The 27,504-nt window shown below is 51.0% G+C and overlaps 7 protein-coding genes across 7 annotated transcripts; 2 read left to right on the top strand and 5 right to left on the bottom strand.

Annotated features, from left to right (window-relative positions):
* Positions 1 to 37: 37 nt before the first annotated feature.
* INS49_002361 (uncharacterized protein) lies at positions 38 to 1,528 on the bottom strand (the record flags this gene model as incomplete). Its single annotated transcript, XM_043163174.1, has 4 exons — positions 38 to 878; positions 940 to 1,175; positions 1,230 to 1,304; positions 1,364 to 1,528. 4 exons carry the CDS (start codon positions 1,526 to 1,528, stop codon positions 38 to 40), a joined length of 1,317 nt encoding a protein of 438 aa, XP_043031680.1.
* Positions 1,529 to 4,352: 2,824 nt separating this feature from the next.
* Positions 4,353 to 6,423, top strand: INS49_002360 (uncharacterized protein; the record flags this gene model as incomplete). The annotated part of the gene is made up of 3 exons (XM_043163173.1): positions 4,353 to 5,602; positions 5,700 to 6,226; positions 6,296 to 6,423. 3 exons carry the CDS (start codon positions 4,353 to 4,355, stop codon positions 6,421 to 6,423), a joined length of 1,905 nt encoding a protein of 634 aa, XP_043031679.1.
* Positions 6,424 to 6,756: 333 nt separating this feature from the next.
* On the bottom strand, positions 6,757 to 7,164 carry INS49_002359 (uncharacterized protein; the record flags this gene model as incomplete). The annotated part of the gene is made up of 1 exon (XM_043163172.1): positions 6,757 to 7,164. The coding sequence occupies one exon, from the start codon at positions 7,162 to 7,164 to the stop codon at positions 6,757 to 6,759; it is 408 nt and encodes a 135-aa protein (XP_043031678.1).
* Positions 7,165 to 11,559: 4,395 nt separating this feature from the next.
* On the bottom strand, positions 11,560 to 12,358 carry INS49_002358 (uncharacterized protein; the record flags this gene model as incomplete). The annotated part of the gene is made up of 2 exons (XM_043163171.1): positions 11,560 to 11,950; positions 12,030 to 12,358. 2 exons carry the CDS (start codon positions 12,356 to 12,358, stop codon positions 11,560 to 11,562), a joined length of 720 nt encoding a protein of 239 aa, XP_043031677.1.
* A 2,576-nt stretch (positions 12,359 to 14,934) lies between these two features.
* Positions 14,935 to 17,358, bottom strand: INS49_002357 (uncharacterized protein; the record flags this gene model as incomplete). The annotated part of the gene is made up of 2 exons (XM_043163170.1): positions 14,935 to 16,335; positions 16,399 to 17,358. 2 exons carry the CDS (start codon positions 17,356 to 17,358, stop codon positions 14,935 to 14,937), a joined length of 2,361 nt encoding a protein of 786 aa, XP_043031676.1.
* A 4,723-nt stretch (positions 17,359 to 22,081) lies between these two features.
* On the top strand, positions 22,082 to 23,162 carry INS49_002356 (uncharacterized protein; the record flags this gene model as incomplete). Its single annotated transcript, XM_043163169.1, has 2 exons — positions 22,082 to 22,198; positions 22,407 to 23,162. 2 exons carry the CDS (start codon positions 22,082 to 22,084, stop codon positions 23,160 to 23,162), a joined length of 873 nt encoding a protein of 290 aa, XP_043031675.1.
* A 587-nt stretch (positions 23,163 to 23,749) lies between these two features.
* INS49_002355 (uncharacterized protein) lies at positions 23,750 to 25,854 on the bottom strand (the record flags this gene model as incomplete). Its single annotated transcript, XM_043163168.1, has 5 exons — positions 23,750 to 23,856; positions 23,993 to 24,782; positions 24,844 to 25,422; positions 25,481 to 25,548; positions 25,599 to 25,854. 5 exons carry the CDS (start codon positions 25,852 to 25,854, stop codon positions 23,750 to 23,752), a joined length of 1,800 nt encoding a protein of 599 aa, XP_043031674.1.
* Between the last annotated feature and the right edge of the window lie 1,650 nt (positions 25,855 to 27,504).

Below are 27,504 nucleotides of genomic sequence, written 5' to 3'. Positions count from 1 at the left end.
ATGTGTGCTATCATTATCTCACACTCGCACCCAGAGTTCAATACTTGGCCTTAAACGGCAACAACCTCGTCTGAGCTGCGACATCCCCATCCAAGCCCAGCAAGTCGTGGATCCATCGGAGAATCACAAAAAAGCTCTCAGGCTCCCCCATATGCTTTCGGCCCTCGACCACCCGTGCCGACTTTGGCGATCCATGCCGTAGCGCCACGTGAAGATCCTCGATCGGAAAGATCTCGTCGTTCTCCCCGTTGACGACCAGCACATTCTTGCAGCAGGGCCTGTCCAGCGTTCCGTCATTGACCAGTGAGAACTTGTGCGCCTCCTGGATGAACGACTCCAAGTCCGCATAGCCATACTTGTAAGCCAGAGTATCCGCCAAGTCAAACGGATACTCCAGCTTGTTGGCATGCTCCAGCCAGTCTCGGTCAAACATGTGGTGAGCCCCTCCCCCTAGACTGAGGCTGCCCAGAAGCCTATCCGCATGGGTGTGCGCCACCCGGAGCGCGTAGTACCCACCCGTGGAGAAACCCCAGACGACGACCCTACCCTTGTCCAGCTCCGCCTGCCCGGCGATCCAGTCCAGGACGCTGGACCACTGGCGGTCCGGGCTCGTCGGGTCGCCCTTGGCCGCGGGGGAGTCGCCGGTTCCAGGGATCTCGACCACTACTGTCGCCACGCCCTTCTCCAGCCAGCCGCGCTGCCAGACCGCGAGCTCGGTGCGGTACCCGTCCAGGCCCGTGAATATCATCACCACGGGGGCCGGACGCTGGGGTGAGGCCCCCGGCGGGAGGAGGAAGTTCACGGGGATGGTCTGGCCTTCGGATTCATTTCGGTGCGTGTGAGGGATCTCTACCTCACGGATGGGATATTCCATCAGGCTTTTTGGATGGTTAGTCGAGTTTGTGATCTTCAGGGGGGGGACACTACACGTTGACTCACGCTCCGCCTTTGTAGAATGCATCTTTGCCCAGAGTCCAGGCGAGTCGCTGCTTTTCTGAACGAGGAGCAGGGAAACGGGCGATGCGATACAGCGCTGAGCTTCGCAGGTAGTACTCTGACGCCTTTTCCTTCTCGCCCGCTTCCTCTGCCCTGCCTGCGATCTCTGAAAGTTCCTCTGCCTTGGGGAAGAACATTTCGGCGTACTCATCCCAATCGTACGGCTCTTTCAGCCCTTTCTGTTTCACAACAGTTAACAGCATATCTTTGTACTGGGGTTTGATCGGTCTTACCTGGATGATCTCCTGCGCCACCGGCTCAAAGTCCTTCACAGTACCGAACATGAACGGGTAAACTCCCATCGTACACTAGAAAGCTTTCGTCAGTTGTTCAATGTCAACAGCGCCGTTAGCAGGCAGTATCTCACAGGTGCTTTCCATTTCGTTTCCCACAATTTCTCAAACGACTCATGGTGGATGGCAGGCTCGAGTATCGCACGGCCAATAGCGTACTTCTGGTGCGCGGCCTTTTTGGCGCTCGGTGCCCCCCCGTTGGTCGTCCCGCCGTTGGTCGTCGCCCCAATTACCGTCATTTTTACGTCCTTGAAAAGATTTGTGAATGAAAAAGTTTGGAAACTTCCTAAACACCCTGCTAGAAACTTTGGAATTGGAGTTGGCATCATATTCTCGGGTGAACGCGCGTCATCGGACATCCCCAACGGGCAAGTCGTGATCGTCCGTCTCACGTATGCGAGGATCTATGACGACGGAAACAGTCGCAGGTCGCTTGGCGGATTTGCTCTTATTCCCGGATCTGAAATTTGTTTAGTTGAGCTGTGGGCTGTTTCGAGTAGTCTAGAATGTTCGTGGTGTCTGACCACATGGTGCACAGTAACTCCTGACTGTGGCGCCTACTTCGCTTCGGGCCGGGAAAGCCAGGCACAAATAGGTACAGATGGTTCCCTTCTTCAGAAATAGACAACTTTGGCTTTTTTTCCCATCTGCACAGACACATTGTAATACGGTAGCTTAGTTTTCTTCACGATTCGCGAGCGCCTCTGCGCCTAGAACGGCGACTTGCCCACTCACCGCTTTACTACCCCAATTCGTCTTCAAATAGAAGATACTCAAAGTGAAAATGACAACACATTATCAAGTCACACTGTCAGATCCCACTAATTCTTAGCTACCTACAATATGAATCATTCCGAAAGTATGCGCTCTCTCTCGCTCTCCACACGTTTGCTAATAAAAGGATGCATCCGAGGTGGCATGAGAACTTAGATCGGACCAGTTGGCACCGCTTACACTAGCGCATCGCCTCATTGGTGCATTGTGTAGTATTGTTTGGAGCCTTCAATGTCAAGCAGGATTTCCGATGACTTCAAGTCTGTACTTTGCTGATATGGTGACTTCGTATATGAGTGCGGAAGATCTATCATCTTCTCCACGAAAAGAAAAAAGTCCCCCCAAGAAAATTTGGGTTTCAATTTCTCACCAGTCTGAAGAGTCACATTGAATTTTCCTAGTATGTGTGTTATACAAGCTGCAACCGTATACGAAGCAGAACGTGCTCAGTTCATAAACATACAATCCTTTTTCATTCAATATTCCACGTTGCACCTGTTCATGACATCTTACCGTTGGAAATGCCTTTCTCACTTTGGTCCGTCACGTCCGGTAGCGTAACACATAGTAACAAAAGGTGCTGGCAATGAAGTCATAGTGACATTTGGCAAGGATTCCCGTAAAACCTGCTCTACATTATAGGTTCCTTGTCATTACTCAAGGTTATAGAGCTAGTGGTGGCAAAATCTCGGGTGAGACTCTGCCCAGAAGTGGCGTCCGGGCACGTGTGATTCCTATTTGGCCAGAGTCACAGTCAACCCAGGCAGCATCTACAGGGAAAACTCGAGCAATGCGTAGCCAGCTAATTCTACATGCTTCATTTCATCGGCATTCACTGACACATACTTTCAACAGCTGAATGTGGCTGTAGATCAGAAAATTAATCTCACGCTATGTGCTACACTCGATATATCACAATCAGAAATCACACAATCCTCAATCAGCCCATCCTTCAACCTCGCTCTCACTGGTTACAGCACCGCTGAATTATCTATGTCCCAGGAGACCATAGTTCATAGAGTCTTATTGCTTAGCCTTGTTGAGGAGTTCCCAATGTCTTGGAAAATAAATAAGCGGCCCCATTGGTAAGCTTACCTAGGTACCCTGCAGCCCGTATTGTCTTCGTCTGCTTGGAACATCACGGAAGCAACGCCACCCACCAGCTTTGGTCAGGTTTGCACCCTGCCAATTTTCCAGACCCTGGCCCTCATCGTAAACTGACCCAGTGCGGTTGAGATCATCGCTTTCCATGAAGGATTAATGGAGCTGATGCTGACTGACCGCAGCCCTGCAGGAAGGCGTCAACTGATGACCTCTACCACACCGCCTCGTGGGCTGACGAATCATAAAAGGTCATCATTGCAAGTGCAGTGTAATGGCTCCTTTTAAAGACAAAATCTAGGAGTTCTGTTCTTTTCAGTCAATGGCGAGCAAGACTGAGCCGGGATACGTTATTGCCCCTCATCCATCTCGCATGTACTTCTTGAGTCCTGCTTTGAACAACAAGTAAATGCCATTTTCTTGTGCTGTTGAACATCCACTGCTTTGGTCAGCGGGATGGGCAAACTCTGAAAGTCACATTGTATTTAAACATTATTGTCACCTTGAGCATTACGCCACTTCAAGATTTTTGACTTTGATCTATTAGCTAGGATTTCGGGCGGATTGATGGGCTCAGTACGTCGCTCGTGAGCTTTGAATTCTGTCACTCGGTGAACATCGTCTGATCGTCATTCTTACCACCACTTATCTGACGCAATATCGTTGACGTAATTGGCATAGAGACAGTCGACGGCATGATACCACTGTGCTCGCTGGTCGAGAGGGCTTCAGTACTGGAATCACAAGTTTTGTGCCGAAGGCGCAGGCACGGCCGAGGCTCCATCAGTGAAAGATGGTCAGCTGAGACTCGGAAGGATGGTCCTTTTTGGCTTACATTCCAATTTCAACCCTGGTTCTTCTTGGTCGTGTAAGCCCATGATAATCATGCGCCCATTCTAGTATCGGATACAACCGAGAACGGAATGCGGCCAGAAATCCACAACCATCATCAATTCGGACCAACTGTATCCTGGCCTGGTTATACAGGCATCGGCCGCCAACATTCGGCACGAGGTTAATTGCAAAATAGACTCACTTTGGTAACCAGCAGCTGGACATAATGGGAAGGTTTATATAAGTACAGGCTTGACCTCGAAATATTAATGGAGAGTCTAGAAGTGATAGTGCTTTTTCCTAATCTCAATTATCACTCACCCATAATCCCAAACGCACCCAGAAACATTCGAAATGAGTCCCAACCTTCAATCAAGCCCTGCGTCCTCCCACGAGGAGTATGAATACATCGTGGTCGGTTCAGGCCCAGGCGGCGGGCCGGTCGCTGCAAACCTCGCCCGTCAAGGACACAAAGTCCTTCTCCTCGAAGCAGGCGAGGATCAAGGCCAGAATCTCTTTGCGAAAATTCCCCTGTTCTTCAATGCCTTTGCAGAAGACGCCGCGGAGCGCTGGGACTTCTTCGTCAAGCACTATGACGACCCTGGACAGGCTGCCAAGGACTCCAAGATGACGTGGGAGACGCCTGACGGGAGCATCTTCATCGGGACCAACCCACCGGAGGGCTCCAAGCAGCTGGGGATTTACTACCCACGTGCTGGGACGCTGGGAGGCTGCGCAGCCCACAACGCCCTGGTCGGCGTGCTTCCGCCTGCTGCAGACTGGGACTACATCGCCGAACTCACCGGCGACAAGTCTTGGGAGTACAGCAAAATCCGCCCTCTGTTCGAGCGACTTGAGCGCTGCCGCTACTTGCCTCCGGGAACGCTGGCCCACGGCTTTCACGGATACCTCGAGACAAACCTGGGCCACATTTCCACTGTCGAGGCCGCTAAGCCGATGATCGATAGTGCGCTTGCTGTTGAGGGGCAGTATGGGGGCATTATCCCCGACATCAACCCTCTCCTTCCATCAGAGAAGGATGGTGTTTATCGGCCGGCTATGACCATTTCCAAGCACGGTCGGCGGTCCAGTGCGAGGGACTACCTCGTGGCAACTGTAAATGCCAAAGATGCCCATGGTAACAGAAAGTACCCCTTGACTATCAGCACTCACAGTCTGGCCACCCGGGTTATCTTCAACGAGGCCAAGCACGGCCAAAAGCCCAAGGCGGTTGGCGTGGAGGCTCTCCAAGGAAAGAGCCTCTACAAGGCCGATCCGAGATCCAACCCAAGGGTTTCAGGAGTCAAGAAGACTGTGTACGCATCGAAGGAGGTGATCGTGGCAGGTGGTGTCTTCAACACCCCGCAGCTGCTCCAGCTCAGCGGCATTGGTCCCAAGGATGACCTGCAGAAACTCGGGATCGATGTCCTGGTCGACCTGCCAGGTGTTGGCACCAATCTGCAGGACAACTACGAGTTTGGCGTCGTCGGAAAGACTCCGACTCCACTCTCCCCGCTGGCAAAATCAACAGGCCTAACAGCTGGAGACCCTTTGCTCAAGGAATGGACCGAGACGGAATCGGGCGGTCCCTATGCCAGCAACGGGTAAGTGCAAGCCCCACCTCCTCGGCCCCCGTAGATTCGGCAGAGGAAGGTTTTACCCAATGGCTTTGCATCTACTAACAGGAGTCATGATTCTCAGAATCGGGATGGGCGTGTTCCACACGAGCAGCGTCGCCGAGTCCCATCGCCCGGACACCATGCTGTTCAGCGGCCCGTTCGCCTTCACGGGCTACTTCCCCGGGTTTTCCGCGGCCGCGATGGGCGGCGCCGAGAACCCCTGGACGTGGGACGTCCTGAAGATCGGCTCCCGGAACAAAGCGGCGGGGACCGTCAAGCTGAGGTCCAAGGACCCCCGCGACGTGCCTGACATCGACTTCCGCTACTTCAAGGAGGGCGGGGACAAGGACCTCAAGGCCATGTATGAAGGCGTCGAGCTCGCTCGCAAGATCAACGACGGTATCGAGGGCTTCACCGAGAGCGTCCCCGGCCCGGACGCCACGACCGAGGAGCAGGTTAAGGAGCGTATCCGGGGCGAGGCCTTCGGCCACCACGCCACCAGCACCGTCGCCATCGGCGCCGACGACGACGCCATGGCGTGCCTTGACTCCGAGTTCCGTGTACGTGGAGTGGACGGCCTTAGGGTCGTCGATGGTTCTGTCTTTCCCCGTGTACCAGGCTCCTTTCCGACTCTAGCCATACATATCTTGGCGGAGAAAGCTACGGATTTGATCCTAGCTGAGGCAAGCAAGAAACACGGCGATGACAACATTCTTGAGGGTATCCGTGAGCTAGAGGTGCTTGAGGAGGACACGCATATCAACTCCATCATCCTTGAGCAGGCGAAGCAAGGGCACAGTGCTTAGGCCTGTATTGGAGCACGATAGAATTGGCAGGCATACGAGTCTTCTTGGGAGGGATCATCAGTGTGCCACACACATCGAAGGTGACAGTCCTACCAAATCGAGACGCGAAAACTTCCAAATAATGATTAATCGCCTGCCCCAGAATTCCTGCCAGTAGGCCTTCAGTTTGCGCGGTTGATCAGGCTCATGCGTGAGGCGTTGTGTCTGTGTCGACCCACTCCACCAATTCTGTTTTTCTTTGGGCCCTTGGATAATCTCTTGCTCGCACTCCCCGTCCGTTTCTTTCCCTTCCTGTTCACTGCCAACCTCATATCAAGAGATTCAAAGTTTGTCCTACTCATCGAGAACATCGAACTCCAAATTCCGTTTATCGAGATCGTTCTGGGAGTCGCCAATGGACTCGGATGGAAAGTATAGTGGCTGGGCTGGACGTTGAATCGGTAGGTCAAAATTCGTGTGAATTGGCTTCGTCCGGGGACGGGTATGACTTCCACCAGCAGCAGTGGTTTGTACCGAGTTGTTGTCCATCTGGCCGGTGATGCCGCCGCTGATATCTAGTCTTTTGAATTGCCTGGTAATTACCATTTGGTCTGAAACATCACCTCCCTCAGCAGAAGTGCTGCGGTCGCGAATTTTCAGATTCTTGGATTTGTGGATGACCACCGTTGCATCTGCAGCGTCGCTCACAGGGGAGTTCGGAGGTGGGACCAAGCCGCCTAACGTTGGAATTGCGGTCACCATGTCGATAGACTGTTCAATGTGTATAAGTGTTTAGTGCTTTTATGGTATTGAAGTGATTTCGATGAGTCATGCGAAGTAGAGTCGTCGTGAAATGACTGCTGGAAAGAGTATAGCGGAGGCTACAAGTCAAATCAGACAGCCTGAGGATGTTATTTTATTTTATAGGTCTCAAAACTCCCAAAACAGTGTCCAACATATTTCCGTCAATTAATCCTGTAGCCGAGTTTTCGTGCCGAAGAAATTGCCAGAGATAAATAGACACCAATTTCTATATTAGGGCTTCAGAGCCCAACCAAGCCATTGTTGTAGTGCGGGAACCTGTATGAACACCACAGACCGACGGTCCTCCGCGCATAATGCACAAGGTCCCGAGAAACTCCATTATTATACTGCTTAGGCAGCCTTTCACTCCGTTAAGCCCAGTTGGCGGCTAGAAAGAGGGCTGATCACTAACCAAGAGTTTACCACTAATTCAATCAAGTCTCACAATCCTATTTGGGCTCCATTGAACAAACTCATCCAATCGAAAACATCACTTAAGCTGAGCAGAGATTTTGGGGCACGTATATAATTCAACAATGTTCAAAACATACAATTCACTTTTCAATAAGTCAAGCGGCCCGCATTCGGCCCGCCCGGGGATTCGGCCCACGTTTCCCACCAAAACACCCACTTTTTAAGAGGCTATCTCTCCACCAATTTAAATATCATTATTATAAGATTAAATGCATAAATACATAATTATATATTATATGTAAAAAAATCTACGCACTTTTTTTAATTTTATTACTACTTTATAAGCTATTAAACATAGCTATTAAGCAATATATCTTATTAAGTAACATTTCTTAATATGTTTAATATTAATATAAATACTTTTATAAAATATATATATATATTAATTAACATTATTTAATATTATATAAATATAGTATAAATATAATGTAAATATAATATAAATATATAAATAAATCTTTTTTATTTATTTTATTTTATATAAGTAAATATAATAAAAAGTAAAATTTTTGTTGGTTTGGCTTCCGTATGGTTGGTGATAGATAAATAGAGTGTGTAATTGATTCGGCTATGGTATGGAGGGTAGGTTGCAGCGAAGCTGCAGCCTTTCCCCGTTTAGCTATAGGCTAGCTATGGTGGTTTATGCGCAGGGCATGTAATTATTAGCTAGCAGCCGGCTGGCATTAACTGGCAGCTGCTATTAATAAGACTAATTTAAACCTTGCATCTTTAAATTTATATATTGCTTGTAGCGCACCTATTGCATGAGTATATTATATATAATGCCCATACATATTATTCCCATATTAATAGTCTTTTATATATATGCATGCAAACGCTTTAAAATCATGCTTTTCCTTTAAATCATTGCTTAGTTAATTAAATTGCTTGGTTAATATAAATATCTTATCCTTTAAGGGGCTATAAAGGGCTAAATACCCTATAGCCATCGCTTTAATGAATTAAGTATAAGTATTTAAGTGCAAGTATATTTAAACATTTTAAGTGCTTAAATTACTTAATTAAATTATTTAATTATTAATACTTTAAAACTTTAAAATATTTAAATGCTATGCTTTAATTAATTAATTATTACTTTAATAACTTCTTTCTTTTTATTACTAAGTTAATTAAGGTGCTTAAGGGATAAATTAAGCTTAAGTTAATAATAGCTGCTATTATTATATTTCTTAATAAGGAAAAGGTTATTATTATGGAAAAGGTTATTGTTATAGGGTTTATATTAAGGGCATTACTGGCTAAGAAGAAGATTATAATTAATGAAAAGGAAAAGAAGGTATTAGCTTTTTAATAATTAGCTTTATAATGTTTGGCTTTATTTTAATTAGCTTAGGCTTCTTTTAATGTTTATATACTTTTAATTATAAGTAAAAGGTTATTATTATAAACTCCTCTTAAGGTTATTAAAATAATTCTTAATTATTTACTTAAGCTATAATAATTAATGCCTTTATTATTAGCATGCAATTACATTTTATATATACCTTATAATAGCAAAGTATTTATTTAAGCTTATAAAGAAGCCTTTAATTAATTTTTTAAAAGCATTCCTTTATTTATTTATAAAACTTATATTAAAATTTATTAAAAAGATTTTTATTATAGCTTAAATAACTCTTAAGGCTTTTAATTATATTAATAACCTCCTTTTTATTAAAGAAAGAGGCTATTATTAATGCAAAGGTTATTATTATTAAGGTAGATCTTATAATAATTAATTATAAAGTAAAAAGGAAGGGAAGAATATTCTTGCGTTATGCTTATAAACTAATAATTAGCTCTTAAACTATTTACTTATAAGTAGTAATGCTTAAATGCTATTATTATTTAGCAAACTAACTTTTATTAGCTTTAAGGCAATTTATGCTTAAAATCTTATTAAAGAGTATTAATAAAAAGAGCATTAAAAAGAAGGAAGGTTATGCTTATTAATTAAATGTTAATTATTATTAAAAGGTAAATATTTTAAAGGTTTAATTAAATTATTTATATAGCTAAATTAGCAATAAATCTTAATTAATTCCCTTAATAGTTTTAAGTTAATTAAGTAAATAAAATGATTATATTAATTGCTTATTTTTGCTAATTAATACTTTAAAGTATTTAATTAAGTATATTAATTAAGTATGTAAATTGCTTAAAAGAAATATTATTTATTAATACTTTAAAGTTTTGGTTTTGTTAAGTGCTTAAAGGGTCTTTAAAGAGTTATAAGCCTTAAGGGTATTATATTAATGCCTTAAGGGCGTTAATTATAAATAAGGGCTTCCTTTAAGGATGCTAAGCAAGGGCTTTTTAAGAATGCTAAGCAAGGGCTTTTTAAGAGTGCTAAGTAAAAGCTTCTTAAGGGTGTTAAGCAAGGGCTTCTTAAGGGTGCTAAGCAAAAGCTTTTTAAAGGTATTATAAAAAGGGCTAAGAGTATAATGGCAATATAATTAAAAGTTAGGCGTTTACTATAAACTGGTTAATTTTACTTAAAAGTTAAGTATTTATTATAAATTAAATAAAATTAAATAAAGCTTATTGTTAATTTATTTAATAATTAAAAGTATTATAAAAAGGCTTTTAATAGCTAGGGAAGGTTGTGATTACTTAAGGGTATATTAAGGAAGGCTTTTTAATTAAGGCTTTTTATAATTATTATCATTGCTATTAACGATTTATGTTAATAAATGCAATTAAAAATTGAGTATCGTTACCATAAACTAGTTTTTAATGCTTAGTTAAGCTTTTTAACGGTTTATAACATTATTATTAACATAAAGTCTCTTAATAAAATTATTATAAGCAAATAAGCTTTTAAGAAATGAAATTTATCTTTTTAATACTTAATTATTTATGCTTATTAAGTAAGCATTAATTAGTGTTAATTTAGCTTTTATATAATTAATAATAAATAAATAAAGTATGTAATTAATTTAGCTATAATATAAAGAGTAGATTGCAGCAAAGCTGCAGCCTTCCCTTGTTTAGCTATAGGCTAGCTATAATGGTTTATACATGGGGTATATAACCATTAGCTGGCAGCCGGCTAGCACTGGCTAGCAGCTGCTATTAATAAAATTAGTCTAAACCTTGCACCTCCAAATCTATGCATTGCCTGCAGCGCACCTACTGCGTGGGCACGCTGTATGTAATGCCCACACATACTATTCCCACAATTTTATTAATAAAAGTTTCTTAAGGAAAATTTAAATCTTAAAATTTTAAAATACTTTTATATATATAATATAATATATAATTATTATATAATTATAAGATTTCCTTAAATTTATTAAACTAAATTATTAAGTTATTAAAGAAAATACTTTTTATATTTATATATTATAATAAATACGTATTATTTATTATTATTTTAAAGAAATTCTTTTTAAAACTTAAACTTATATAATAATATTAATTTAATATATATATAAAGTATTAAGGTTATGTATATTAAATTGATTAAGTTATAAGTGGTTTTATAAGTGGACCGAATCCCCGGGTGGGCCGAATGTGGGCCGCTTGACTTACAGTTGAGGAGACTGCCTGCGAATAACCTACTTTCCAAAAATATATGGCGTAAAGCAGAAACAGATCATAGGTAGGCCACAAAGCGGTCCATGCCACAGACAGCCGACAGATTACGAACAAAGATGATTGTGTCATGTGAAATATCACATCTTGAATATCCTTCTCGGCACTAAGACCATGTATCTACTCCAATCCACCAACATAAATATGAGTTACCGTTTCTGTAGTTTCATAATATCATTAGTATCCATCACTGCCTCCCTGCCCTTCATCCCCAAAACCACTCTCAATCTACTTCCAACCCCCTACTGCCCCCTGATATCACCCTCCAACCGGTCCGAACTCCTAGTGCATCCAGAAGCCCAAGACGCCAGCGCCCACCACAGTAAGCAACACCTTCATCCCACCACCAAGCGGCTCCAGGCCAGGTGCTCCGGCAACGGTGGCGCCGGTGCCCGTGGCGGCGGCCCCTCCGGTCGCCACGGTCGTGCCGGTGGTGGTGATCGTGCTCGACCCACTGGTGATGGTGCCCGTCGTGGTGAAGGTGCCGACGCTGGTGGCGCCCGTGCCCGTGGGGGCCGGGCCGACAGCACCGGTGCCGCCCGTGATGGTGGTGGTGAGCTGGTTGGCGTTGTTGGGGCGGGTGGCGGCCACGACGATGCCGTTGGCCGCGTTGGCGTCCGAGGCCGAGTAGGTCGTTCCCTGGAAGCCGCAGCGGCTCAGGATCTCGTTGATGCTATTTCGGCTGTTAGTATCCATGAGAGCTCATTGTATATGACGGACCTCCTCTTTGTGGAGAAGGGGTGCATGCTTACTCCCTGTTGTTGTCATCAGGCCTGTCAGGGCCGTCATCATCATCGTTGTCGTCGTTGTCGACCCTCGGGTTCTGCTGCATGCAGCTCGCACACAGCCCAGTAAACCGCTGGACGTCGAAGCTGTCGTTGGTGCAGAGGCACTGCAGGTTCAGGCGGTCCTCGGTCAGGTCGTCCGGGACGGCGTCGTCGTCGACTTCGCAGGTCCGGCTCAGCTCCAGCACGGGCCGGCAGATGGACGTGCAGTTCCGCGAGATGTCGTCCGAGTCGAGCTGCAGGTCGGCCTTGACCGCGGCGAGGAGGATGGCTGAGAGGAGGGCGGCGGAGTGCATTTTGTCTGAGTGAGTAGTGCGGTGGTCTGGCTGAGTCTGATTATGTTGATATCTTGCAAGTGTTTTACAAGTTGTCGAGTTGCTGATCTGAGTTGTCCTTGATGAAGTGAGTCTTTGTCGATGACGGTGGCGATGAGTGGAACTTGAGATGCATGAAGCCTTCGAGATTGTCCTCTATTTATGTCACTCCCCCATCACCACCGGTACCCATCGAGATTGAGCTTGGTAAGCCAAGTCGATGTGTATTCATAGCAACGACAATCCGCCAGCGCAGATCCCAGCCAAAGTCCCTCGACAGCGACGGCCTGTACACGAGTCGACCTGGCCCCATCCCCTCGACCAATGCCACACCGAAGCAGCTGTGAGGCCAAGTTGGGCAGGGAGAACTCAATCCTCGCTCGGCACAGCAAGGCTCAGCCAGAGGAAGGCCCAGCCGATCGCCTTGCCCAGGCCTGGCCGTCCATCGTGGGGTCCGCCAGCTTGCTTTGCTTGCTGGCTGGCTTGCTCGCTGGCTGGCTGGCTGGATGGGATGGATTCACGTGGCCCGCCATGACCCGCCTCTGCAGCCTTGAGAAACCTTGTCAAGCTGGAACGCCGGCGCGGTGTGGCACTCGCCATTCGCGAGGCGAGCGAGAAATCCCCGGCGCCCCGTCGAGAAACACAACAGCTGCCGAGCCGTCACCCGGTAGTGGTGTGTGCGTGGGCAGCTGGGCGATCGGCGCAAGCTGCCGCCAAGCCGCGGAGCCACGATGGCCACACAATGCCATGGTGGAAACGGTTCTTGGCCTTAGGTAAGTGCACCTGGCACGCCTGACTAGCGACGGCGAACACCTTGCTGCCGTGCCAGTGCTGCCTGACAAACGCGGCGCCGTCACTGGCTCGTCTGAGCGACGTCAGCCCCCCATCTGTACTACACCCCCGTCGACTTGGCGAATTCGAAAAGCCCCTTGGTTATGTTATACATTTACCCCGGAAAGGCCATCCCATAACAAACCGGTCAAGGTTTTTGGCTTTAAGGTTAAAGCTATGCTTGGCATTCTTGCCCATCACAACTTCTAACACAGTAACTGCCGTCGATGGGGTGTTCTTCGGGACCACCGCCTCGCCTTCGCCCGTGATCAGCAGTTTTTGTTGCGCGGCCCTGCTGCATGTATGCGCAAATACGTCGTATTGATGTGTTGTTGGTTGGATGGCTGTGTTTCACTTGCAAGTGTTTTGTATGGTTCCAGAACAAACCCGACATCCTGACAAGCCCAGAGCTAGCTGTCCGCCCCCACCCCCCCCCTCCAAATCTTCCCCTGCCCCCGACATATCGGCAGCAGCCGTCGATCCTGTTGGGCTGAATCATCTCGACGTCTCCATCGCTCGCCGTCCCCGAGTTCCGGCTAACATCTCGGAACCCGGTGTGGCTAAATATAGCCACCGACCTCCAGCCGTCTGCCCCAGCTGTCCTGCCTCAGGTCGCGTGACGTCGGCACTGACCTTAGGAAAGAGCTTGGTTAGGGCGAGACCGCTTTGCGCAGAGCGTAGCCTCGAGGCATTTTGTGGTACCAACGTCACCGCAAGACTATGCGATACTGCGAGTCGAGGCATGATTTGTGAACGACAAGTCGCCGGGTCCTTGTACGTGCTCCAGACCAGAGGACGGCCGAGAAGCCCAACATGGCTGAGCTGCCTGTTGCTTCGTCTGCCCAGGCGAGTCGCGGCTTGTGCCTTCCTTGGGATGTCGTGACGAGGCAGCGCGAGGCGCGCGGCAGACGTGCTCAGACCTGCACTGGAGTCTCGGCCATTCCTGGCCACTTTCGTCGGACCATCAGTTGCGAGAATCAAACAAGGGCCCGGCTAACCTGCCATTGCAAGTGGCAGTCAAGGTCTTGATCACCACAAGTTTCTTTGAGAACACAGTTCCAAATTCAGCTGAAAATTTGCACGTGGCTGGTGTAGGACACGCTGGTTGGAGCTCTCCACGTCTTCGCCCTCCTATTTTTAATCATTACCTAGGTAACCAGATATCGTACATTGGGTGCTCATCACCACACCCTTCCATCATACCGCTCAGACCTCTCCTGAAAGCCACGTGTCTTAGAGCCCAGAGACTGATTGAACCAATCGAACTGTGTCAGACCCTCCCAGAAGTTGCACCATGCGCCCTTCGCTTGTGTATGATGAGTATAACTGGAAACAACAATGATGATAGAACCTACAAAGCTCTGAGAGTGTAGGGTTGATCAGAAATGGCCTCGCTTGATGCTGTCCACCGATCGCAGATAGCAAAAGAAAAGAAAGAAAAAAATGCAGATGCGGGAGTAAATCACGTCCTCCCGAGGGTGTTGGACACAAGTGATAGTACAATGTAGTACAGATGTCCTAGTTCGAGATTGCGGATAGATGGCTTTGTAAATTTTGGTGGGGTATCTTGAAAAGACTAGACGGTCGTATATCTGTCGACGAGTGGTCGAGATGTCGAGATGTCGAGAGAAAATCGTGGTATGCCATGCGGCCGGAAATGAACCTCACGTCGTCGTTCCGCGAGGTCAAGGTCGCACGCCTGTGCGTTGCCATTAATCAAATTAGAATTACGTATAAGTTCGTCCGGTCGTTGGCCGTCCCGTCGGCGGTCGCCCAGTGGTCGGTCGGCTGGATGCCGGCCTAGATGGCGGGTGATCCATCCGCTTGCCGTCGAGGAATTTCGGGCTTCGACCGTCATAGTAGTGATTGACAGGCTGCTGACGCCTTCTCTCCTCGAACGCCGCCCGCTCTTCCTCGTCGAGCGAAAATGCCTTCTTCAGCCAGCCAAAAGCGCTGCGCTTCTTCTTCACCGTTCGGTTGGTGCCGGAGGTGTCCTGGGTCATCGTCGTCACGTTGCTGAGCATGCTCATACCCATCTGAGATGGAGCGTTGCGTTGATGATTCCCGGGCCTGTTGCCAACCGTTCCGGCGGTGTGAGGGCGTTGCTGTAAGGGCGAGTGAGGGCTAGCTTGAACAGGGCGGAAGTACTGGTGTTCAGAGGCGGGTGACGGAATAAGGTTTGGAAACGCCGGAGGTGTGTAATCGACGCTGGCGTATTGTTTCGCAGCGTCGTTGTTGTGGTGATGTGCGTCCATTTCAGAACCGCGAGCGGGATTCTGAGGTCGATTACTGCGTGGCGAACCTTGCGCTGAGTCCTTCGGTGTGGGGAAGCGTGGTAGTTGGAGTTCTAACGCGTTGGCCGCCGGCACGTGTATGTCTTTTGGAAGTTCGATCTTGAGCGATACTCGATCTCTCAAAGAAGTCCGATGTGAAACCTGCGCTTCCAACTCATGTGGTTCTGCCGTTTGCCTCTGCTTTATCTGCAACGGCCTCGGATGAGGGTCTGGATGCGGTGCTGTCCTCTGACGGGGAGGGGGCAGCGGTACGATGATGGCAGATTCGCGCAACCAATCCTCTGACTGCGTGTCATCATCGTCCTCCTCGGCCTCGATATGAATGCTGATCTCTTCGGGCGTCGGCCGTGGTGCAGCCGAGACTCGTGGGGACGGTATGGGCGCCGGGGGCACTGGAGTGTAAGTTCTTGGCTGCAGGATAAATAACCCGTTATCGTTGTCATTACCATCATCGGCCGAGCTCTCTGATTCGTCGTCACTAGACTCGTCAACCTCTGCGTCCTCGTCTTGTCGAACTGCTTGCTCAACCACTAGTTCTGGTATTGTCTTTGAGCTTTCGGGAGGCGTGTATTGAAATGCGGGCAGACTATCCCTCATAGTATCAGAATCTTGTGTAATTCTCTTTGCCGATCTCGCAGGGAGCTCAAAGCAGACAGGGCTCTCGGGAGCCTCGAGAAGCGAGGTCATCGGTGCACCAAAATACAGGGTCCTGATGCGTGGAGGACCATCGGCCTTGGATACTGGGGGCGAGGGCGGCGGTGTGGCGTGCGCAGGGCTTTCTGGGGAGCGAGGGATAGGTCGCCCATCCGGGTCCGAGTATGGTTCCAGGGTGAACTGGTCATTTGTCAGTATGGACAAAGACATGTTCCTCAGCCCCGGGAGATGGTTGGAACTCACCCTTGTCCGTCGACTAACCTCCCCAGCCCTCTTGTCGATCTCCACAATCATTGTGCTCAGACGAACACAGAGACCGCTAAGAAGGGTGCTTTGTGACTCCAGGCCCGTAAAGGCGTTGTACCAACCTTCAGTGTTGCCCCTCATCGCATCGAAGACGTCTACCACGTCAGATCGCTCCTGCCGCCATTGACCCTTCTCATTATCTGCCAGGTATTGCGAAAACTGCTTCGCCGCGCGGAGGCCCTCGGATATGTCGCGGATGGTCTGCGTGTGGGCAGTCGAGGTCCGTGAAAGGATGTGCTCGATTTTGACGTTGCCCTCGACGATTTGTAGGCGGAATTTCCTGTTTTCCAGCATCTGCTCAAAGATCTCCATGTTCTCCATTGGCAGTTTCAAAAAGTCAAGCCGCTCGTTCAAGTCCTGGGTTGCCAATTTTACATCCTCCATGGCCGCCTCCAAAAACTCGTCGACCTCGTCGATATGGCCCTGCAGAATGGAAAGGACCTGGGCGTTGCTGTTCGCCATGCCATTTATGAGCAGGTAGACACCGAACGATATCTGGGCCATCAGCTTCCTCAGCTCGTGGCACCTCTGACCGGGTCGGAAGCGCCAAAGTCGGTTCGGCGGACCTTCGGATTTGTCCTCGTCAAGCAACTTCTCCCGTCGCGCTTTGGCATCCAGGATTCTCAATTTCGGCTTCTGCTCGAGACTGCCCTTGGTAGCTTCATCCAGGGACTCGGCGAAGGCGTCCTGCATAGATGCAATGGGGTGCAGTGGGATGTTGGGTCGACTCGAGACCGCCGGGCTCGGTGGCTCCTCTTCAGCATCCAGGTAGCCGTCATCGTCGTCCGAGGAGTCATCGAAGTGGCTGATTGTGGTTCGGCACGGGCTCCTCGTGTCACTCCGGTCAGGAAGTGGCTCGGGGGCCAGGTGTACCGGGAAGGGGTCGTTGTGGGCCATGGGGCGCGAGACGGTGGTGGTGGTCATGGTGCACAGCAGGGAGTGATGGCTCGCTTCGATGCCAGCCTAGACCGGCGTGTCTGTGACCATCGGCAAACGGACGTGGGGGATTCGACGGGATCGACGGGCGTGATTGTCGTCGGAGAGTAAGTCGGACAATGTTACAAGAGGCAACAGCAGCCAACCGCCAGGCCACGCAGCCAGCCGCACTGCAGACTCCCGGGAAACGAGCCTGTCGCTCACACAAGACAGGTGACAGGGCGGCAGATGTAGCACAAATCGAGGGGCAGGCTCGATGTATGTCCTGACTCAAGTGCTGCTGATCATCCGGGCGTAACCTCCCTTGCGGTGCATGTGAAGGCAGTGGACTTCCAGAAAAAGAAACAAGCAAGTCAGCAGACAGCGTTGGTCGTAGCAGGCATAATTCGGTTCGCAGGAGGCGTGGGAGAGAGAGGCGGCGGAGGCGATGTGTCTGAATTGGCCGCCGGGGGGAAAGGGTGCGAACGGAGGAGAGAAGAATATGACGAGACGCCCGGCCGCGGGTTGCTGATGATCGATCAAGTAAGGGAAAGATGGATTAACGGCCGCGACGTTGGCGACTGCAGTTTGATGACCGACGGTGGGTTCCAGGTGATAGTCCGACCGAGCTGGGACTAACGAGAGGCTGAGGAGATTAAGATTTGTATTAGCTGGGACCAACTGGAGCACTGGAGCACAGCGGCGCCGGGAAACTAGGGGGCTCTAGGCGGAGGTGAGAGCCGAAGGTATGCACTATTGTAAAATGAAGGGCGACGGTTGTATTAGGGCCTGTTCTCGGTACTGCGAGGCTGCCGGTGCTGGTAGTAGTGGTGGTGGTGGTGGTGGTTGTGGTGGATGTCGAAAGAGTGGGAACGAATGTGAACGAACGTGGATTTAGATGTGGTTGTTGTGGATTTGGATGTGTGGTTGGGGATTGTGGTGGTCAGAAACGGCGAAGAAGGAGGACTTCTTGTTTCCCTGGGTGGCTTAGAACATAAGCTCCGAGCCCTGCAGACAAGACAGTAGCAAAAATGCTAGATGCTAGATGCGGATAAGGATGCAGAGGCAGCAAAGAGGAGGAGAAGACCAGCGATCGACTGCCCTTGCAGCTGGAGGCGCACACACTGGTTGATCTAATTAACTGTAGCCACGACCTAACTGGCCTTGTGTGTGTTGCTGGTGCCTTGGGTCGGCCTGAATCATCTCGCATCAACCGTCACCGAGGTTCCTCTCTACAGTGCACACCGAGACCTGGCCAACGAGTGCTGTGCTTGTGCTGTGCTGTTCCGTGCCGCGCCGTGGGAGGGGGCCCGTAGGGTCAGGTGAGGACGAGGGTGGTTGTGAGGGCGAAGGTTGCGGCTGCAGGTGGATGGACCAACAAAAAAGGGGCCCCCATCCCTTGAACCCGGTAGGCGAGCAAAACAAGCGGAGTCTGTTCGCCAGGTCATCCGAAGTTTTGGCTCGAGGTCGAGGTCCAAGAGCAGCGATCAGCGGCGTAGCGAGACGACGGGCGAAGGATCCTAAAAAGGGCCCAAGCTCCTCGTGGCAGCGTGGCATTTGGCCGTCCCATGACCCCAGGACCAATTTCTGAGAAGGGCCATGACGCCGACAAAACTGGAAAAGCCCCGTCCCCTTTGAGCAAGTCGTGCTGGGCAGCGTGTCATCAACGACACCTGCTGCGTACTGCACCGGCCGTCGTGAACAAGTAAGATACGCCGTTGGGGCCAAACCTTGTCGGAGGATTGGCTGCCGGCATGTACTATTACGAGGAATGATGGCTAATACCAGTTCAGGTACGGATTAGTCCACCTGGGTCCCTGGGATGACCAGCCAGTCTAGCCGTGGGTCCACCTGGATATGGGGTCCAGCAGCACTCGTCATTCTGGATACTGTACTAGGCTGACTACTACCTACCTAGGTACCTAGGTAATTATGTCCCTAGTTTACCTAGGTAGCCAGGGGTATTGCAATGCTGATCCAGTCAATTGATTGCATCTGCTGTAGATAGATGCCGTACGGTAAATATTATTTGTATCTATTGCCTCGCCGAATCTCCGCTGCCATGGGGCAGATGATGCATTATGGGACGATTGATTGAATTGAAGGGAACCAGTGGGGAAGCCACGACCCCTTCGAGTGACCCCTTCCGTCCCTGGGGCCCTGGCACAGTGGCACCTGCCCTGCCGTCGCTCTCCGTCTCCTCTGCCCTGCTGCTTTCCCCCCCCCCCCTGTCGAGATGATGCTCAGGCCTCATACGGGCGGTAGGTACAGGATGTACAGTATTTCGCCTGTCGGCATGTGGATATGTGTTACTGATCTTCAAATCTTGGTACTGAACCCATATATCTCCGTCTCGCAACTGGGTACCACAGGACGGTGCGGCAATACTGTAACCGCTCATCAAAGGGATGGGCATTCATTCAGACTCACTATCCCCCGTATGCCTCAACCATGAAAACCTTGGGCCCGGTCGTGGATACTACCGCAGAGCCCATTCCAGCCCCCTGAGCTGTTCGTAGCGCAGGCTGGGGTAGCCCTCGCCTGGCCCCCCTGTCCATGTCGGACTGTTAGCCGCGCCCCTGGACCGGACTGCACATCTCGGCGCTAGCCTCAAAGCTCGGGGCCCTGAGCTCTAGACCACCACAGTGCTGTGGCAGGCCCTGCCAGGTATTATTACGAGTACCTGTGTACCTAGGTAGAGATCTTCCTGGTCCAGCCACAGCCTCCCGAGGCGTTTGACCCGTGGCACTGACCCCTGAGGTCGACTCAATTAATGGGTTGGATTTTGCTCTTCACGACGTCTCCCCAGAATTTGTCTGCTTTCTCGTTTTTTCACTTTTATTTTAGGCAACAATAGAGGAGACAGATAGAGAAAAGGGAAAGAGAGGGGAAAAAAAAACTCTCGCTTGCCCGGCCAGACTCGGTGTTGCCGCAGACTTTTGCCCCCTCGGAGGAGTATCGACAATTTCTTCTCCAGGAAGGCTTGCCATCCGGGAGCACAATTCTAGGGCATTTCAATCTATCCAGGTGTGGGATCCCTGGGATTCCAAGGTTCTTCCACCGGAGAAAATCTCGCGCTAGGAGCCGCAATCCTCCACGAGCCCCTAGCTGGAGATGCCCGATGCCCGCCGAGATTCGTCTTGTTTCCGGCTTGCCCCAGGAGCTCCTCGATTTGTTCGTCCGTCAGCCGGGCGCTGGCTGCATCCCAGTTCTAGCCCAGTACATACGGACGAGCCGTCCCTCCGCTCCGGACTACATTTGCGTGCTCATGTCACTGGTCTGAGTACAAATCTCGTCCGAAGCTTGCAGAGCCACCAGCTCATGCAGTCATCAAATATCTGTCTGCAGACCTGCACGAGACGCCCAACCGGTCGCCTGTCATGGCAAGCCACAACCATGAACCCGACCGCGCACCGCATCTGTCGAGACACATAACACAAGGCGCTGACTGCAGCGGACAAGGGCGGGGCGAGCCTCGTGGCAACGCTCGCTGGCGACACCAAAGTGATCACTGCCTGCATCGCCGCCAAATTTACGAGGCTTCGTGTCCCTATTGCCCTGCGGACTTCTCTTTCGCGAGTGTGCTAATGCCGCCGAGACAGCATGTTTGCGCAATATCCCGAGAATCGATCAAGACAGTCAAAGCCGTGTCTTGCACCCAAAACGCAGTGGGAAACCCGACATGTCAAATCCCTCTGTTCCAGTAGGCGAACATATGTATACTGGCTGGACCATATTGCTGATTGCTCAGAAAAGCCTGTGGTACCGCGGTAGGGGGCACAAGGAATCTCGACCTGGCCTGCTTTTACTGCTAGGAACACCCTGGACCACACGGACACGCGTATCAACGGGTGCTACACCAGATGATCATCACCATTGGGTGAGGGGGTTCCATCCGGCAGCTCTCAGAGTCCGGGCGTAGCGAAGCAACTCTGACATGAGTGTGAATCTTGACTCGGGATGCGATGATGCCAGTTGACGGGTGAATGGGTTGACAGCTTTGCGGCCCAAGAGCCCGGAGGGGACAAATTGTCATCGGATTGAGGCTCACCTCAGATCTGGACTCGGCTCCGAACGGACATCTCTGCTCAAGGAGAAGACCTCATTTCGGTTCACGCAAAGGTCACGATTCAAGCATTCCAGCCACAAAGCCAACCGAGATATCTCTGGCTACCAGAAAAGGAGGGGCCTGCTTGAATTCTGCCCGCCACTGAACCCCTCCAGACCATTGAAGTTTGTGTGCAGCGTGGTCAAGTTTCCAACGTCGGTTACTGGTGCAGATGCATTTCTGATGTGATCGCATCTAATTCGTCGTGAACAAAGTGATTTGCCCAGTCAGTGGGTGCCGGCGATAAGGCTAGTCGAGAACAAGAAGCAATTCGTGTCCAGGTCGCATCATTGCGGTCCATTTAGTTCAATCAGGAAAAGGCTCCGAGTTCTAAGCCTCGGCTTTGCGTGTGTGTCGGCTTTCAAGGGCGCCCGAGCTTAGGTAGTCTTGTCTGCCGTTCCGACCTAGTCTCATTTTGTGTTTCTGCACCACCCTCGAATAGTCTTTGGCTACATTTATTTTTCGCTTCTGATCGACAATCGTTGACGACTTCCTCTTGGCGGACCAAACGGGTGGATCGATCGGACAACACCACTTGCCATCGTCCACTGTCGCCCACGTCTGCGTCACCCAATTCCCTCGTTCCCGTCGCCGAGGATGGTGCGACTCCAGAACCCTTTCAAGTTGGGCAGGGACCTGTGGGATCCGTCTCACAGGTACGAGACGTCCTGGTTGCTCCCGCCGTATGCCTTGTGCACGTGTCGTGCCATCTTTGTACGTTGAACCAGAGCGAAACCTTAACTTCTGTTTTCCCTATTTTGCCTTTCCGGGCCCCCGACGATGCATGGCGGCCCATTCCAATGCGCATGTTGGCCGATCCCTCGACCGCTCCGACCAGCGACCCACCACCCCAGCACCAACAGGAGGGGTGAGCATGTGAAGAGCAAGAGGGCAACCAGCTAACCAAACTCCTCGTCCACAGGGCCTGTACGGCATCTTCGTCGAGCTCTTCGTGTCGGGCTGGTACTGCACGCACCCGGCCTACGGCGGCTGCGAGCAAGCCGGCGACAGCTTCTCCTACTTCACCGTGCTGACCTACTGGGGGCTGGCCTTCTACAACCTCACGGCGGCGGTGCACACCTTCACGTACGCGCGGACGGGCACGCCGCTGCTGGACCGGTTCCCCCGCTCCCTGCAGGCGCTGCACGCCTTCTATTACACGACGGTGACGACGTACCCTTTCATCGTGACCGCCGTCTACTGGGGCGTCATCTTCCCTGGAGTGTGGTTCACCGACGAGTTCTCCGGGTGGAGCAACATGTCGCAGCACGCGCTCAACAGCGCCTTCGCCCTCTTCGAGATCGTGGTCCCGCGCACGCCGCTGCCGCCCTGGATCCACGCGCTGTGGCTCATCGTCGTGCTGGCCCTGTACCTCGCCCTCGCGTACGTCACCCACGCCACCAAGGGGTTCTACACCTACACCTTCCTCGACATCGAGAAGCAGGGCTCCGCCATCACCGCCGCCTGGATCATCGCCATCGCTGTTGCGGCTGTTGTCATCTACCTGCTCGTCCGCGGTCTGCTGTGGCTCCGCCTGTGGCTCACCGAGAAGAAGGCCGGCATGGACGGCCGCTTCGCCGGCCAGCCCGCCGCCCTGCGGAGTACCGCCGACGTCGAGCTCGGGAGCTACAGGAATGATGTTCCGGAGACTAAGGCGATCAGTCCGCATCATTATTAGGTGGCCGGGCGGACGAACCATTGTCCCAAGTTATTCGGCATCATTGTTTTGGCGCACGGGGATGGGCATGATTCCTTTTTCTGGTAGAATAATAGTTGGATATACCCCTCTAATAGCTATATGAGCTCTGGCATAGTTTCAGCGTGCGAGATACGATACCAATAATACAGCATTGGCCTAATGAGTTGCCCGAAGTGTTGGTGTTCTCCTGAATATGTCTGGCCGTTCTGTGTTGTGACTGAAGCAGCGCTTGTGGCCACAAAATTGATCTGAAATCTCATGGATTTGACCTCCAAACCAATGTAGACACAGTCAGTCAGTCGATGGAGGCGCGGAGTATGCTTCGACCTTGGACAGTATGGCAGCACAATCCTGTGGCCTCACTCTTGCGCTCAAATTGGAGAGTTGAGCGTCGAAAGCTGGTACCAAGATCATTGCCCAGTCAAATCATCCAGTATGTCGGACTGTATGTTCTCTAAGGCCTGGGCGATGCTGCCACAATACGCAGCACCTCACATAACAGCCAAGGGAGAAAGAAAAGCGCATGGATGAATCAATATGAGTTTACTATTATCCTACACGTAAATCTAACACTTCAAGGAAATGCCCTTCCTTGCCTCGCTCTCCCTGATTTCAAACATGACCTGGATACCCATGAAGATCGCCGTACATGCAGTGATGAGAAATAGTATACCTATATGAGATCAAACGTTAGTCACCGCTGCTGGACATGGAGCATTAGAGTGAGGAGGAAAAAGCTTACCAGAGAAATCGTGAAATACGCCGCTTAGTATACTCTGCAATCCATCCAGGCCGAATGCAAACCCAACAAGGTTCGCCGCCATCATCATCAGCACGTTCGCCACCGCCCCCAGGGCAGCACACCATCCTGTACCGTGTCTCGCTGCCGACCAACTTCTTTGTGACGACCATCCTGGCCACGGCTTCGGGGATGAACAGGACGATGAGCCAGGCCCATATCAGCAGGCGCAGCTTGATGTCGTGCCAGAGCGCGACGAAGGTGAAGATGACCAGGTAGCCGGCGATGGACCGCAGGGACGAGTAGAGCGTGGCAAACGACGCACCGCCCAGGGGGATCCAGATGTAGCGGATGAGCCACTTGTTGTAGGAGCGGTGCCACCCGCGCCAGAAGGACAAAGTGGAGAAGTTGTCGCTGACGCAGCGCACCATGTTCTCAGGCGGGTCGATGCCGTCCGTCAGGCTCCAGAGCCGGAAGAACCGCCAGGGCAGCAGCAGCTTAAGCCAGATGATGATGAGGTTCTGGAAGCTGAGCAGCGAGAGCTGTGCGGGCGTGTAAGAGTCCCAAACCGGCAGGGAGCTGGAGATGGCGCCGACGTAGACGAAGTGCAGGGTGAGCTCCATGCACAGCAGGCAGAGCAGGAAGCGCACGGCGTATCGCACGGTGCGGTTGGTCTCGATGCTGTGTGGGCGGTAACGGAGCTGTGATATGTAGTCATTGAAGGTGAGAATGGGCCCCGTGAGGTACAGTGGTGCGTAGAGCGCGTAGGCGAGGTAGTTGCGGAAGGTGTAGTCTCGAGCCGAAGCGGGTATGGTCACGCGATCTCGCTCCGAGAGAGCGGATGGGTCGAGTTGTTTCTTCTTAGATCTGTCAGTGTCGTATCTCAAGTGATGCGATGGGACGAGGATGGGATTTGCCTACCTCGATAGGGCTTGCGCCCCGGTAATCCAGGCTCCAGTAGTAATCCAGATTGAAGCTGATCAGCCTCAGGACGGTGATGTTGAACAAAACCTCCCAGCGCCCCATGATCCCGCCGTAGCTGTCCAGCCACATACCCCAATCCACGAGGCCGTTGTGCACGGGCACTGTCCGGAGCAACATGGGAGAAGTGCCCGAGATCACCGCCGCTATGTCCCTGTAGTGGTAGCCCTGGCATAACTCGTTCGCAAATAGCGTCGCAATGTTGAAAACCCATGATGCGACTGGGATGAATTTCCTCGGCAGGCCTGTTGCGATGTTGTAGTTTATCCAAAGGATCGCGATCACCTTAAACATGGAGAAGCCGTGCAGCGCAGCGAGAAATATCATGGCAAAGGTGTAGTCGAAGGAGGCGCGCTGCTCCAGCCGGGCTTCGGCCTGGTCGGCGAGGGGCGTCTTGCTCTGAGGCGGAAGGGGCTTGAACTTGTTCCATACCCTTCTACACAACGGATGGAATACAAGGAGGAGGGCCAAGTACGGGACATTTTGTCGGAAGCTGCGGTACTGGGAATCCGTGTTGTCCTAGGGAACTCTCTTAGCATGATGTCTTGGATTAGCATATGAATACATGTTTGCTCACGATCTTTCGCCCCGGAACCCAGCCATCTGTCAGCCTGTGTTGATATCTCTCCCACCGCGGGTCAGAGGCTTCCATCTATCAGCATCGCTCCACGTCGAAGGGTCCTAGAGGTGCATACGTCTTGACACAGTATATGGGATCCAGATCATCAACGGTATGCAAGTAAACACGACGGCCAGGTACAGGTAGAACTCTGGTGTGTTCCATTTTGAAGGTGCTGCCCTGCTGGCAATCTTTTCCTTTTGCGCATCCCTTATACCCTCTTCACCGCGCGAGTCGATGACTGTCTTGTACGAGGTTGTAGTCGATGTCGTGAAGCGAGTGTCGAGAGTGTCGAGAGTGTAAACACTCCGGAGGAAGGAGAGCGGGCTCATCGCGGACGGGGGGCTCGGAGTGAACGCAGCACGGCTTTCTCAGGTCATCGTCAGGGAGATGTTCGATCTGGGCGTTGAGGGAGTGGTATACCTCAGAGTCGTTGAACAGGTGGCGCCGCTCTGTGTCGTGAAGTGTGCAGTGACACGAGATGATGGATACGACAGCACGGCCAGATACGAAATCCATAAGGCTGATGGCAGCCCCCTTTCCAGGCCCCGCCAATCGGGACGTTCCAGTTGACGTTGAACCTAATTTTGGGGGATCGGCAGGGACTGCAGCTGCGCCAGCTGTGCAGCTCCAGATGCCACGTCCTGTTGCCTCGGCTCGGCTCCACGCCTTGGCAACGGGAGCTTCGAGAACATTTCCGGAAACGGTTTGCCTATTTCGACGCGGTCATATGCTTTCGAATATTTAGTTCAAACGCCATTCTTTGTGCCTATCTGAGGATCGGGAGCCGAGAGGGCTGGAGAGAGGAGGCTTCAATGTAAAACCACGAACACAGGCTTGCACTGCGTCCCGAAACCTCTCGCTCCTGAAGAGAGCTACTTGCTTCCCAGCTGTTGCTGATCACTGATACAACATGCCATCAACATCTCGATTTCACTTGAATCCGCCCGGGTTGGAGAATTGTGAGGTCAAGAATCCATGTGGCCCTTTATCATCATGCTTCAAACTGAATATAGGCCGTAGGTGACCTCTCAAGCTGAAGTGAGGTGAACAGAAAAGGGAACAAAGATATCATCTCGGGCGTGTACACACACGCAAAGCTCAAGCGGACCCACGTACTACCGTGTCCTTGCCTCTGTACACAACCACCCAGGCGCCCATACAGCATACTGTTTGCGGGATGGGTGACATGACAAAGAAGTTCACGGTCTGTATATAAGACTGACCAGGTTACCTATCATCTGATAGATCGATACGTTGAGCTCGGTATGCTCTGATAACCCTTGCTATACTCTGAACAAGGCCATGGAATTTAACGAGTACCTTCAGCATGCGTCTTGGGTGCTGTCGTCTTGCTGCCAGTATAAATGACCCTCGTGTAGGGTACAAAGGTGCTTCAACCAAGGCAAGCTAGCGGATCGAAATCTTTGCTCCTATATTTCCAGAGGGAATGAAAGAGTGACCATATGATGCAAGGGTGCTGTAGCAAACAACAACATTGACCTTTCATTGTGCATGCACAGAAGCTCGTTGGGTCAATTGGAACAGTTCTGGCCCCGCTGCAGCAGCTGGGGTTTACGTGCAGACAGGCAGGTCAGCACCTTTGAGCTCCCCAACCTGCCCTTGCAAGGGGGCACGGGCCAATTGCAATCGTCGGTCGGTTGCATGCAAGCACGCCGCGGAGCCGCGTTCAACCTCCACCACTTTTCGCACCACCGCTTTCAGTCATTGACGTCCCTCCATCCCTCAATCTGACCGTCACCCAGCGCTTCTCTGTCCACATCGCCAGAGAAGGGCCCGCGGTTTCCGTCGATACCCGGTCTCCAAGCATCTTTTTGCTTCAGGCTTAGCCCTTCAGTCGCGGTCTGACCTGCGCTGTCGCAATCTCAGCCTCGCTCCGACTGACCTGGTTCCGAGCCCGAGGCCCCCCGGACCCCGCTTCTTGTCTCATCCACTCTTGAAAGCGACGCCGATCCCGAATT

This window comes from Diaporthe citri (genome assembly GCF_014595645.1).
Source record: "Diaporthe citri strain NFHF-8-4 chromosome Unknown scaffold_1, whole genome shotgun sequence".
NCBI classification, from domain to species: domain Eukaryota; kingdom Fungi; phylum Ascomycota; class Sordariomycetes; order Diaporthales; family Diaporthaceae; genus Diaporthe; species Diaporthe citri.
Note: the sequence above shows the minus strand (reverse complement) of the source record. Positions and strands in the feature narration are given on the sequence as shown.